Source organism: Bombina bombina, chromosome 1, assembly GCF_027579735.1.
Source record: "Bombina bombina isolate aBomBom1 chromosome 1, aBomBom1.pri, whole genome shotgun sequence".
NCBI lineage: Eukaryota > Metazoa > Chordata > Amphibia > Anura > Bombinatoridae > Bombina > Bombina bombina.
The window spans coordinates 439,586,497-439,601,637 of NC_069499.1; the positions used below are offsets into that span (position 1 = coordinate 439,586,497).

The following is a 15,141-nucleotide window of genomic DNA, read 5'->3' on the forward strand; positions in this document are numbered from 1 at the left end:
AGACTAGTAATGGCTGCATTGCTGTTTTAACACTGAAATTACCATTTTTTCAGCATTAAAAGACGAACGCACAAGTCTTACTCTACCTGAATATGTGCTAACTCTGCAGACAACATGCTAGCCATGATCATAATATTAATATAAAGTACATTGTTTTGTAGTTGATATCAATTAAAGCCAATTAGAGAATGATATGTAGCAGGGTAAGCCATGGTAAGTCACTATGGTGCATTTTAACCCGTTGCACTATATGGATGTAGGTACTATGTCACAAAGTACTTTGCCCAGCAAATTGGGTTAAGGTAGTACCTACGTCCAGCAAGGAGGTGCATATTGCAGTCCCCGCTGTCAGCTTTGACAGCAGGAGCAGCAACCACGGGGCAGAAGGCATCTGCTTTCATATGGTAAGGGAACACTGATCATGCTCCCTTACCATATAAAGCCAGACTGCTGATCGTTACTGAGAGTGACAATGTCTGTTTCACTCTCTGTGATGATCTTCTATTGGTGCCGAGTGGGAGCGGTGGTAGGAAAGGAGGGGGGTGGGTGGATGGCCCAGCAGAGAAGTGCAGGTTCCCTACACTACAGAAAAGTTAAGAAGGAAGTGGGAGGGATGGGGCCCTACAATATGGAACAATATCGGCTGGAGAAAGAAGGGGGGGCATATGCTACAGAAAAATCTGATGTTGCAGAGGGGTGGGTGAGAAAAATATATTAAAATAAATAATAAATAAAACATAAGAATCATTTGTTACTGACAGACTGGCTGCCAGTAACAAAGATGGTGGGGAGCAGAGGGAGGGTTGAGAGCTTTTTGGGAGGTAGGAGGGTGAGGAGGGATCTATACTACAGAAATACTAAAAAATAAAATAAAAGCACTAAACTGCATACTGACAGACTGTCTGCCAGTACCTAAGATGGTGGTGAACAGTGTGTGGGGGGAGTACAGTTAAATAATATTTTCAAATTCCCAATAAAAATTAAAAAAAAAAACTTTAGCCATTTTCATTAATTAAAACTTCACACATTTGTTCATTATTTTCATAATATCTTTTTTACTAATAATATTGTGTGTATGCATCCAAACACTTTTTCCCCCTTTTTTTTGTTTAAATAATTTTTATTAGGTTGATCAATTGTTAAACAATACATCATAGCTGCTCAAGTTAGTATGAATACAGAATTCAAATCAGAATGCAGCTTTGACAAGGAGAACATAATATACAACCAAAATTTTAACAAGTGTGTATGTAAAAAGAGGTAGGGGTCCTAGTATTGCTAAGACATAATATTTAGAGGTATGAGATCACAGATGAAAAGAGGGGAGAGAAGGAGAAGACAAGAAGGGAGGAAAGAAAGAGACAAAAAAGGAAGAGAAGGGGGAATGGGAAGATAGGGGCGAATGAGGCACAATACATGTGATATAACTTACATAACATAGTATGCTGAACAGCTTCTTATTATCAATCCATGTAACATCTATCATATGGCCTCTCTCTGGCTCTCTGGAACTGATCAGCTCCTTGGTATGCGTGGGTACTAGCCACTGATAGCTACACTTCATATCTCAGTATTCTAAAATTTATATATCATGTTCATTGTTCTGGGATCCTTGTTCCCAAATAAACAGGATATCGGCTATAACATCTCGCTTACCTATAAAGCAATAGTACATTTTTTTCAAGTGACTTTTTCCCATTTTATAACACATATTTATAAACATATGTAAACTATAATGTTATCATATATTCTCTATATAAGATCAAATATCTGTGTATACAAAGTCCCTTTGTATGCGCACACACACATATATATATTATATATATATATATATATATATATATTTATATATATATATATATATATATATATATATATATATACACACACACACAGAAGGCTGGAATTGGGTGGTAGGCCTCAATAAATTTTGTTGCGCATATGCAGTATGAGATTTATTGTATCTTGACATCCTTTTCTTGAATTTTGAATATAATTTTGAATTTGTCTGTGTTCCTCTATTTCTTCATTACTTTTAGAACTTTGCAGGTACAATAAATTATAATAAATAATATAATTAAATATTTTAGTAAAATATGTTCTTCCTGTCTCTTTAATAATGCTATATTGTTAAAGAATAACTTTACTTGTGCTCAATAAATGACATAATATCAATATTAAAGCCAAGCATTGACGTTGATAGCTCTATTATTACAGATACAGTTACAAACTGATCTGCTTTCACAGAGAGGTTATGATTTCTTAATTTCTGCTCATATCCCTGAAGTGTAATTTAAATAAAATTAGAAAAATAATAAAGATTAAAGGACATTTATCGTACATGCTGCTCGAGGGACCTCTAAAGACTGGTTAATTTAAAACATTCATCCTTTTAAAGGAACAACAGTAAGAGAAGAATAGAAAACATTATTGCAAAATAATTACTAATATATTGTTCATTGTATTTTGTTAGAACATTTTGTTTTGTGATTTAGAACAGTTTTAGTGTATTTTACATGTAATGATGCTAGAGAATAGAGAATTCTTTTGAGAAATAAAGAGTGTTAAATACAATTATTTTCCTTGAAGCAGTAATGTAATCAAGCAATAGTTCCAGGAAAGAAATACCATTTACCTATAACGACATCATGACCATCTACAAGGCCTGCTGAGAAGAGCTCCTGCGAAACACCATCTGCCGTATCTTTGGAAATAGGAAAACAGCACACGTAAATGATACCTTCAGGATAGCGGAAGAAAGCTCAATGAGCCAGATAAATATGGCAAAGCCTTTGTTTCCGATTCATAAAACAATGTATGGAGATAGATACATTTTCCTTTGAAGATCATATTAAAAGATTTTCACATTCAAGAGACAGATGAATAAATTATTTGACTTTATTTTATATCCAACCTATCATGGGATTTGAACCTGGGACAATCTCAGGAGTATGCAGGTCACAGAAGTATGGTTTTAAGAATGTCCCAAATCAGTGTATCTAAAAGTCTGCTACTCAAGTACCCCAACAATTTCAATACTAACACCCTTACTGGCACGCACATCCTCTTCAAGGTGGATTCATAACTTTTCCAGTAGACTGGAACTTCTTAATTATTGCCCTGATTGTGGAAATGGACATTTTCAATGCTTTTGCTATTTTCTTATAGCCAATTTTGCCGCACATAGCAGCTATATTCCTTGGTCTTACCCATTGTGATGAAGACTAAGGGAATTTGGCCTATGTGTTACCTCATATTTATACCAGTCATGGTTGAACAATTTCCCGCTCCTAGTCACCCAGGTGTACAAAAAAAATGTAAAATAGCAATGGGAATATACTTCAAATGTATTTTTCTCATATGAATTCATAGGGGTGTCAAAAATTTGCCACGCATATATTTAACAAAGGTGTTTTTTTTTGTTTGTTTTTTTGATAAACCTGTGTTGTGTTTGCAATTGTTTGATATCCATAAGAGCAGAGTATTGTTGTGTATTTTTTTAACAAAAGGCTAAACAATAAAGACAATTTTCACAGTCTTCTTTGCTTATATTTACTAAGGGTGCCAATATTAGTGAAGGGCACTATATAAGAGTAATGGCCAAAAATATTAGCACCCCTGCATTTCTATCAGATAATGCACCACTTCACCCAGAAAATTGTTGCAATTACAAATATTTAGGCATTCTCATGTTTATTTATTTTGTTTGTATTGTTATGACACAAAACAGTATAAAAAAAAGCCAAATCGGTCACATTACACGCAAAACTCAAGAAATAGACTTGGCAAAATTATTGGCACCTTCTCAAAATTGTACGAAATAACTGCATTCCAAGTTTGTGATGCTCCTCTAGTTTGTAATTAAAGTCACCTGTATCAATTAACAGGTGTTGATAATATAGAAATCACAGTTAAACTGGTAAAAAAATGGCTTTAACCTTTTTGTTGTGTGTCTCTGTGTGCCACACTAAGCATGGAGAAGAGAAAGAACAGCAATTAATTGTGTCATATATTTTCTTCTGCCCCTTTAACATCCACTATTCCTCTGCCCCTTTAATCTGGACTCAGCTTACCTTTTGCACACCACCTCTCAAATAAATAAATAGCAGCTGCACCATTCCGTATTGCTTGGTTATTTAAAAGCTCTCTGACACTCCAGGATCTCTCTGACTGTGAATACTCTTATCAAGCTTCCGATGCTACTTCCATGCTGCAAGTATCTATGTGCAAGTACTAAATGTTCTCTAAAGTGTGCAAACTCTCAAGGTATTATCATCACTTGTTTACTCCGGATTGTGTCTCTCTCTTTTGCCTGTGCCCACATCTTATCTGCTGTTCATTTCCTGTATGCACTCAATGTGTACACCTACTTAATCCACTGGTAACTTTTTACAGAACTACTCCATCTTAAGAACTACATTGAAGAGAATCTTACAAAAGGCTTCATCAGACCCTCTACGTCTCCAGCTGCTGCTGGAATGTATTTGTACAGAACTCACTGCGTCCTATAATTGATTACCGCCAATTGAATAAAATTACTATAAAAAAATCGCTATCCTCTTCCACTATTCCACAATACCTGAATTAGTGGAAAGGTTACAAAAGGCTTCTATATTCACAAAACTGGATCTCAGAGGTGCATATAACCTTGTGCGTATTAAGCATGGTGATGAATGGAAGACTGCTTTCTGTACTAGGTATGGTTTATACAAATATTTGCTTATGCCTTTCGGCCTGTGTAATGCGCCAGCTACTTTTCAGTTCAGTTTTATCAATTATATTTTTCGACATTTATTGGATGTATGCGTGGTTATATACCTGGACGATATTCTGATCTATTCCTCCTCCATTCAAGAACATCGTAAGCATGTCTGTTGGGTTTGCAAAATTGGAGAAATGTATCTTCGAGACAGACAAAATAAGTTTTTTGGTTTACCACATAACACCTGATGGTACACAGAAGGAAGATGCAAACATTGCCTGTACCTCAGAATAAGAAAGCCTTACACAAGTTTCTAGGTTTTGCAAACTTCTATAGGAAATTTATTAAAAATTATTCAGCAATTGTAAAACCACTCACTACTCTCACTGGAATGAATTCAAAATGTGTATGGAATACAGAAGCCCAATTAGCTTTCAACCATCTTAAAGAGAGATTCACTACGAAACCCATCCTCCAAATGCCTGATCCATCTCTGCAATATATTCTGGAAGTTGATGCCTCAGACTTTGCCCTTGGAGCAGTTATTTCCCAAAGAAAATCTTTGAATGATCCTATACATCCTGTCGCTTACCATTCCAGGGTACTTAGATTAGCAGAGACTCACTACACAGTTGGTGAAAAATAACTTTTAGCAATAAAAGTAGCTTTTGAAACTTGGAGAAATTTATTGGAATCAATGGGGCCTACTTATCAAGCCGTCAACTGTGCTGCATTCGCCGGCACCAATACGCTCGCCTGACATTGCCTAACTTCGCTGCCACGGACCTGAATATGCTCTCCATATTTAACAAAAAAGCTGACAAAAAGCTGCGCACCAAGTACGGGGCAATGAGCAGCGGACTGTTGTTAACTAACAGTCATCAATCTCGCTGCTCTTCGGCTTTTTCCCAGCTTTATTTGTATACTGTAACTAAACACCCACACTATACTAAACTGTTTAACCCCTATCCCGCCGCTCCCGGACCCTGCTGCAACTAAATAAAGTTATTAACCTCTAAACCGCCACTCCCGGAGCCCACAGCCACTCTAACAAACTTATTAACACCTATTCCTCCGCTCCCGGAGCCCACATCCCCCATTATTATACATATTAACCCCTAATCTGCCGCCCCTACACCGTCGCCACCTACATAAAGTTATTAACCCCTATCCTGCCGCTCCTGGAGCCCACCACAACTAAATAAATGTATTAACCCCTAAACCGCCAGCCCCCCACATCGCCATAAACTAAATTAACCTATTAACCCCTAAAACTAACAACCCGCTAACTTTATATTAAATATTAACTAATCTCTATCTTATAATAAATTTAAACTTACCTTTAGATTTAAATTAAACTATATTAAACTAATAATTAACCTATTCTAACTATTATAATAAAATTACATTAAACTATATTAAATTAATAATTAACCTACCCTATTACAATAAAATTACATTAAACTACATTAAATTAATAATTAACCTACCCTAACTATTATAATAAAATTACATTAAACTATATTAAAAGAAAAAAATAATATAACCTAACTTTTATACTAAAATTACATTAAACTACAAATTAAATTAACTATATTATATATTTAAACACCTAATCCTACTCAAATAATTTAAATCTACACTAAAAAATTACAAAGTTACAATAAATTAACAGCTAGATTACGAGTTTTTGTCGGTAAGGCTGTGCAGTGCTAACGAGCCTTTTTTTCTCACCGCTCACTTAAGACAACGCTGGTATTACAAGTTTTCTGCAAGCCGGCGTTAGCCTCAGAAAAGTGAGCGTTGAGCAAAATTTAGCTCCACATCTTACCTCAATACCAGCGTTGCTTAAGTCAGCAGTTAGCTGGCTGAACGTGCTCGTGCACGATTTCCCCATAGGAAATAATGGGGCTGAGCTGGCTGAAAAAAAACCTAACACCTGTAAAAAGCAGCGTTCAGCTCATAACACAGCCCCATTGTTTCCTATAGGGAAATAAAAGTTATGTCTACACCTAACACCCTAAAATGAACCCCGAGTCTAAACACCCCTAATATTACACTTATTAACCCCTAATCTATCGCCCCCAACATCGTCGCCACCTACATTATATTATTAACCTCTAATCTGCCGCTCCAGACACCGCCACCACCTACATTATACTTATGAACCCCTAATCTGATGCCCCCAACATCGCCGAACCCTACATTTTATTTATTAACCCCTAATCTGCCACCCCCAACGTCGCCACAACTATATTAAATTTATTAACACCTAATCTGCCGCCGCCAACGTCGCCGCCACTATAATACATTTATTAACCCCTAACCCTAACACCCCTCTAACTTAAATATAATTTAAATACATCTAAATAAATTTACTATAATTAACTTAATTATTCCTATTTAAAACTAAATACTTACCTGTAAAATAAACCCTAAGCTAGCTACAATATAACTAATAGTTACATTGTAGCCATCTTAGGGTTTATTTTTATTTTACAGGCAACTTTGTATTTATTTTAACTAGGTAGAATAGTTATTAAATAGTTATTAACTATTTAATAAGTACCTAGTTAAAATAAGTACAAATTTACCTGTAAAATAAACCCTAACCTAAGTTATAATTACACCTAACACTACACTATAATTAAATTAATTACCTAAATTAAATACAATTAATTACAATTAAATTAAATAAACTAAATTATGGAAAAAAACCCCCACTAAATTACAGAAAATAAAAAAGAAATTACAAATTTTTAAACTAATTACACCTAATCTAATCCCCCTAATAAAATAAAAAAGCCCCCCAAAATTAAAAAAATTCCCTACCCTATACTAAATTACAAATAGCCCTTAAAATGGCTTTTTGCGGGGCATTGGCCCAAAGTAATCAGCTCTTTTACCTGTAAAAAAAAAAACAATACCCCCCAACATTATTACAACCCACCACCCACACTCCCAAACCTACTCTAAAACCCACCCAATCCTCCCTTAACCCCTTAATGACAGAGGACTTACCAGGTACGTCATAGGAAAAACTTCCCTTAATGACAGTTGACGTACCTGGTACGTCCTCTGTTGTCTGAAGTGCTGGAAGCGATCATGATCGCTTCCAGCTGCTTACAAGGGATTGTAGTGATGCCTCAATATTGAGGCATCACTACAATCCCCATTTCACATACCGATGCAGAACGGGCCACTCTGTGGCCCCATCTGCATCAGCTATGTATGTGCACAAAGTAGTTGGTGGGTGGGAGCTTCTTTTTGAACTTATGCCCCTAGGTGTTGATTCCCCAACTGATCGGTCTTTACTTCTTATTTCACCCGTTGCGGCGGTTGCGGCGGGGGGGGCGGGAGTGCGCGCGCGTGCATGCGCACGCCAAATATACCGGCAAGAAAGTAAAAAGATTGATGTAGATGCAGGGGCATCTCTGTTTTTTAGTAAGGGATCTGGGAGGGGGAGGGATGTAGGTTATTTAGGGGGGACAGCTACACTACAGAAAACAAATATTTTATATTAAAAAAGTAAGTAAAAAATATTTTGGGGAGCAAATTGGGTACTGGCAGACAGCTGCCAGTACCCAAGATGGCGGCAAATAGATAGAGGGGGAGGGTTAGAAAGATGTATGGGGGGATCAGGGAGGTTGTGGGGTAAGGAGGGATCCATCACTGCAGACTGTATGACAAAAAATAAAAAAAAAAATAAAAAAAATATTTTTATTTCAGTACTGGCAGACTTTCTGCCAGTACTTAATATGGCAGTGACAATTGTGAGGTGGGGAGGGAAGAGAGCTGTTTGAGGGGGGTCAGGGGGGGGTCAGGGGGTGGGATGTGTCAGGTGGGAGGCTGATCTCTACACTAAAGCTCAAAATTAACCCCACAAGCTACCTAATTAACCCCTTAACTGCTGGGCATATTACAAGTGTGGTGCGCAGCGGTATTTAACGGCCTTATTATTACCAAAAAGCAACACCAAAGCCATATATGTCTGCTATTTCTGAACAAAGGGGATCCCAGAGAAGCATTTACAACCATTTGTGCCATAATTGCACAAGCTGCTTGTAAATAATTTCAGTGAGAAACCTAAAATTTTGAAAAATGTAAGTTTTTTTTTTAATTTGATCGTATATGGCGGTTAAATGGTGGCATGAAATATACCAAAATGGGCCTAGATCAATAATTTGGGTTGTCTACTACACTACACTAAAGCTAAAATTAAACCTAAAAGCTCCCTACAAGCTCTCTAATTAACCCCTTCACTGCTGGGCATAATACACGTGTGGTGTGCAGCGGCATTTAGCGGCCTTCTAATTACCAAAAAGCAACGCCAAATCCATATAGGTCTGCTATTTCTGAACAAAGGGGATCCCAGAGAAGCATTTACAACCATGTATGCTATAATTGCATAAGTTTTTTGTAAATAAATTCAGCGAGAAACCTAAAGTTTGTGAAAAAGTCAACAATTTTTTTTATTTGATCGCATTTGGCGGTGAAATGGTGGCATGAAATATACCAAAATGGGCCTAGATAAATGCTTTGGGATGTCTTCTAAAAAAAAATATATACATGTCAATGGATATTCAGAGATTCCTGAAAGATATCAGTGTCCCAATGTAACTAGCGCTAATTTTGAAAAAAAGTGGTTTGGAAATAGCAAAGTGCTACTTGTATTTATGGCCCTATAACTTGCAAAAAAAGCAAAGAACATGTAAACATTGGGTATTTCTAAACTCAGGACAAAATTTAGAAACTATTTAGAATGGGTGTATTTTGGTGGTTGTAGATGTGTAACAGCTTTTGGGGGTAAAAGTTAGAAAAAGTGTGTTTTTTTTCAATTTTTTCCTCATATTTTATATTTTTTTATAGTAAATTATAAGATATGATGAAAATAATGGTATCTTTAGAAAGTCCATTTAATGGCGAGAAAACCGGTATATAATATGTGTGGGTACAGTAAATGAGTAAGAGGAAAATTACAGCTAAACGCAAACACTGCAGAAATGTAAAAATAGCCATTGTCATTAAGGGTAAGAAAATTGAAAAATGGTCCGGTCATTAAGGGGTTAATAAAACCTAACACTACCCCCTTGAAGATCACCCTACCTTGAGATGTCTTCACCCAGCCGGGCACAAGTGGACCTCCAGAGGGGCAGAAGTCTTCATCTGATATGGCCAGAAGAGGACATCCAGACCGGCAGAAGTCTTCATCCAGGCGGCATCTTCTATCTTTTTCCATCCGTAGCAGAGTGGGTCCATCTAGAAGACATCCGACGCGGAGCATCCTCTTCCATCCGACGGCGACTGAAGAATGAAGGTTCCTTTAAGTGACGTCATCCAAGATGGCGTCCCTTCAATTCCGATTGGCTGATAGAATCCTATCAGCCAATCAGAATTAAGGTAGGAAAAATCCTATTGGCTGATGCTCAGTGAGCAAGTGTGGCAGACCCACACGAAACATGTCTGCAGTTTTTTGCCTTTGTTGATAATTCCTGTGTACCGCTGTGAGCTGATGGCTCCCTTTTGTTCTTAGTCGCTGTCCCAATAAAAGCTACTTTTTTACTACAGTTTGGACCTCCTGCAAGTTTTGTCTTTTTTCAAACGCCTAGGTTAATTACTAGTTTAATATAGTTTATTGTAATTTAAGTATAATAGTTAGGGTAGATTAAATTAATTAGTTTAATATAGTTTAATATAATTTTAGTATAACAGTTAGGGTAGATTCATTAATAGTTTAATATAGTTTAATTTAAATCTAAAGGTAAGTTTAAATTTATTATAAGACAGGGATGAGTTAATATTTAATGTAAGGTTAACGGGTTGTTAGGTTTAGGGGTTAATAGTTTATTTAGTTTATGGCGATGTGGGGGGTTGGCGGTTTAGGGGTTCATAAGTTTAGTAAGTGGTAGTGATGTGGGAGGCCGGGGGTTTAGGGGTTAATAACTTTATTTAGTTGTGGTGGGCTCTGGGAACAGTGGAATAGGGGTTAATAACTTTATGTAGGTGGCGGCAGTGGCGGGAGCAGCAAATTAGGGGTTAATAACTTTTATTTAGGTGGCGGCGGTGTCGGGGCGGCAGATTAGGGGTTAATAAGTATAATGTAGGGGGCAGCAGATTAGGGGTGTTTAGACTCGGGGTACATGTTAGGGTGTTAGGTGTAAACATAAGTTTTATTATACCATAGGAATCAATGGGATATCGGGCAGCAGCAAACATAAGCTTTCTCTTCTTTCAGACGCCCATTGATTCCTATGGCATTGAAAACCAGGTACACTGGGCCTGAATAGTGCCGAGCTTACCTGGTAGTTATTTGATAAGTAGCAAAAGTAGTCAGATAGTGCCGAATTTGCATTTGGAACATCTGTAGTGACGTAAGCATCGATCTGTGTCGGACTGAGACCAGCGGATCGTATGTAACGTCACAAAATTCTACTTTTGCCGGACTGTAGCCTTTGATAAATAAGGCAAATCAAGCTCTCCACAATTACGCTGCAGAATTCCAGCGTATTTTCAGTTGACGGCTTGATAAATAGGGGCCAATGTCACTACCTATTATTATTTATTCTGATCATCGAAATTTGGAATATCTGAAAACCAATAAAACTCTATTTGCCAGACAGGTTCCAAGATGTTCCCATCGCCTGCACCACAAGCTCCCAGTACCAATATACCTCCTGAGCGTTTAATTGGTATTCTTGATGGCTTCAGCTCTAAAGTAATGTCAGCTCTACTAAATGATGTTTCAATTCCTCATCATTTGTTACATACAGAGAGCAATGGACTACTATACAAAGAAGAGAAATTATTTATTCCCACTTATTTACAAACTTTTGTTTGAAAACATGTTAATGACACTCCCCTGAAGGGGCACCCGGGTATACAGAAACCCTAGAACTACTACAACAACATTTTTGGTGGCCTAAGATGCAACAGTCTACCATAGATTTTGTCACCACTTGTACCACTTGTACTCGCTGCAAATCAGAGAGAAGACCTCCCTATGGATTACTCACATCATTACCCATTCCTAAGAAACCGTGGCAATTCCTTTCTATGGATTTAATAGTTGAACTCCCTCCTTCACAGCAACATGATACCATTTTGGTGGTTGTCAATCAACTAACTCCATCTGCACCTAAGACAGCTGAGTTGTTTATAAACAACATTGTCAGACTACATGGCCTACCTACCAGTCTCCCAACCGATAGATGAGCACAGTTTACTTCCAACTTCTGGAGAGAATTGTGCAAAACCCTTTCTGTTGAAATGAAGATTAGCAGTGCTTATCACCCACAAACCAATGGATTATCAGAAAGAACAAACCAGTGGTTGGAGCAGTATCTTCGCTGTTTCACGACTCATCTACAGGATAACTGGTTAAACCTTTTACCACTCGCAGAATTTGGCTTCAACAACACCATCAGTTCGACAACTAAAAGAACCCCATTATATGCCAACTATGGATTTCATCCAACTTTCCAATTTCTTTCTCCCTCTTTCTCCAAGTGTCCAGCTGTTACCAATACATTGACTACTATTCAAGATGGCTTAAACATTCTATGTTCTAATATCAGAGGAGCTCAGCTCCAGTAAAAACATTACAATGACTTACGCAAACGTGCTCCACCTAACTACAAAGTTGGGGATTAAGTATGGCTTTCCACAAAAACCTAAAATTGAATACACCCTCAAAGAAATTAAGTTCTCTATACAGTGGATTGTAAAGATCATTAATGCTAATGCAGTTAAACTCCAACTGCCACCAACTTATCGTATACATGCTACCTTTCATGTCTCACTGCTTAAGCCATTCAAATAAAATCCTTTCCCGGATCATGTATCTCCTCCACCTCCTCCGGTACTTGATAGACAGAAACAATTTAAAGAAGCACAGATTATCGATTCCAGAATTCGCTGTTGTCAACTCCAAAACCTTGTCAGATGGAAGGGTTATGAGGAAGACAATGACTCTTGGATTGCTGCTACAGATCTCAATGCTCCTCGTTTGTTGAAGAAGTTTCATTTGACTCATCCTAGTAAGCCAGGAGGACATCCTTGAAGGCGGGTACTGTCATATACTTTCCTCTGCCCCTTTAACATCCACTATTCCTCTGCCCCTTTAACCTGGATTCAGCTTACCTTTTGCACACCACCTCTCAATCAATAAATGGACTGAGCTGCATAAAGGGGTAAGATCTGAACTGTCCACTGTATTGAACATATCTGGGAAAGAACTGACTAGCGAAGAGTTAAGCTTGCTAGAAAAAGGACTCTCTTTTTGCCCTTATGCAAATACCAATTTCTTTGAATTGAATAAAGATTTAAAGAGGTTTTTTAGGAATATCAAATTGAAAACGTGGTTCCATGAGAACAAATATCTAGAATCTGAAAATAAGAATGTGGGTATTGAGTGGAAATTGAAAGATTTATCTTTAAAAAATAAAAGCATGTTTAACCCATCTTCTAATAATCACAGTGTTAATACATTTATCAAGCTGGTATGTAATGATATAGAGAAATTGAAATGTAAGGATGAAAGAAGAATTTTAAAGAAACAATATAAGAACAAAGCTGGAGGGTTTAATCTAACTAAAGGTGAACATAAGGCCATAAAGGAGTTGAAAAGTAAATCTAGAGAGCTAACTATTAAAAAAGCGGATAAAGGCGGGGCCACCATAGTGTTAGATAGAGCATACTATATAAATGAAATTGAGGACCAACTTAAGGATAAGGAGACATATCAGAAATTAAATTATAACCCTGTGAGTAAAATTCAGAAAGAAATTGAATTAACATTAAATAAGGCTTTTGAAAACAAATTAATAGATAAGAAATTGAGAGATTATCTGTTTAACAAAGAGCCAAAGAACCCGGTGTTCTATACTGTACCTAAAGTACATAAGAATTTAACTGCACCACCAGGGAGGCCCATAGTCTCGAGTGTTAATTCTGCTTTAACTAATATCTCAACATTTCTGGACTAAATATTACAGCCAGCGGTGAAACAGATATCATCATACTTAAAAGATACAGGAGACTTCATGAATAAAGCTAAAGAATTATGTCTAGAATCAGACAAATTTTTGCTTTATACAATGGATGTAAAGAGCCTCTACACGGCTATCAAGCACGAAACAGGAATTGGCATAATTAAAAAAGTATGTATCTACAAGTAGAATTTATTGAGAATTTATTAAGGCTTATCCTATATTGGAATCATTTTTTATTCCAAGATGACTGGTACATCCAGGTAAAAGGGACAGCCATGGGGACCAACATTGCCCCATCATATGCCAACCTATTCATGAGTGAAATTGAAGAAAGGATAGTGTATGAAAACAAGAAATTCCGTCTGTATGGCGCCACCTGGTGGAGATTTATAGAAGATGTGTTTGGCATATGGTGGGGCAGCGTGGAGTCCCTTATGGAGTTCGTTAATGAAATAAATGGAGCAGTCAAAGGATTAGAATTCTCTATAGAGTGGAGTGAAGAATCAGTAACATTCTTGGACACTAGAGTAACCAAAGAGGGAAATAAGCTAGTGTTTGATCTGTATAAAAAAGATACAGATAGAAATACATTATTAAGTTTCCATCCAAGAGGGCTAATAAATTCACTACCAAAGAGTCAGTTGCTCAGGGTGGACAGGATTGTTACTAACCCAGAAATTAAACAAACAAGAATGAAGGAAATGCAGAAAAAATTCCTAGATAGAGGGTATCCAAGCACATTAATTGAAAAGCACACCAATAATATGAAACATAAAGGAAAAAGCTTAAGAGAAAGGGATAAAGAAGACAAGTTGATATTGGTCACTCAATTTAACCCTAACAGTGAAGAAATTAAACGTATTGTAACAAAGCATTGGCACATATTAAGAGAGTGTAATAAGGGAATTGAGCTTTTCAAAAACCCTCCGTTAATGGCTTACAAGAGAGTAAAAAACTTAAGAGACCAACTCACCAGTACAGATGTAGGGCCCAAAAAACAAGCAAGACAAACACTCCTAGGAAATAAAAACAAAGGAACATTTCCTTGTCTAGGCTGTATGAGCTGCCACTCTGTAATTAAAGGTAGATATTTTTTCCATCCAAGAACAGGGAAGAAATATGAGATAAGAGAACACCATACATGTGAGTCAAAATATGTTATCTACCTCATAAAATGTAATTGTTCCCTAATCTACATAGGGGAAACCACACGTATGGTTAGGGACAGAATATGCCAGCACCGTTCAAATATTCGGTGCAAAAATCTTGAAGCCCCAGTGTCCCATCATTTTTTGAAATGTGGACACCAGATAAGCCAATTACGATGGCAAGTCATAGACAGTGTGGGTCCCCAGAGAAATGGTAGTAATCGGGAAAAAATATTGAAGGAAAAAGAAATGTACTGGATATTTGAACTAGGATGTATGGAACCAAATGGTCTCAATAGAG

General features: G+C 37.0%; 1 protein-coding gene across 1 annotated transcript in view; it reads right to left on the bottom strand.

The window, feature by feature from the left end:
• Nucleotides 1-15,141, bottom strand: part of STK39 (serine/threonine kinase 39) — a 1,002,247-nt gene that overhangs the window by 235,586 nt on the left and 751,520 nt on the right. Inside the window, exon 16 of the mRNA XM_053698395.1 lies at nucleotides 2,636-2,704. Within this exon, the coding sequence (XP_053554370.1) occupies nucleotides 2,636-2,704 (69 nt within the window). The remainder of the gene's footprint in view (nucleotides 1-2,635; nucleotides 2,705-15,141) is intronic.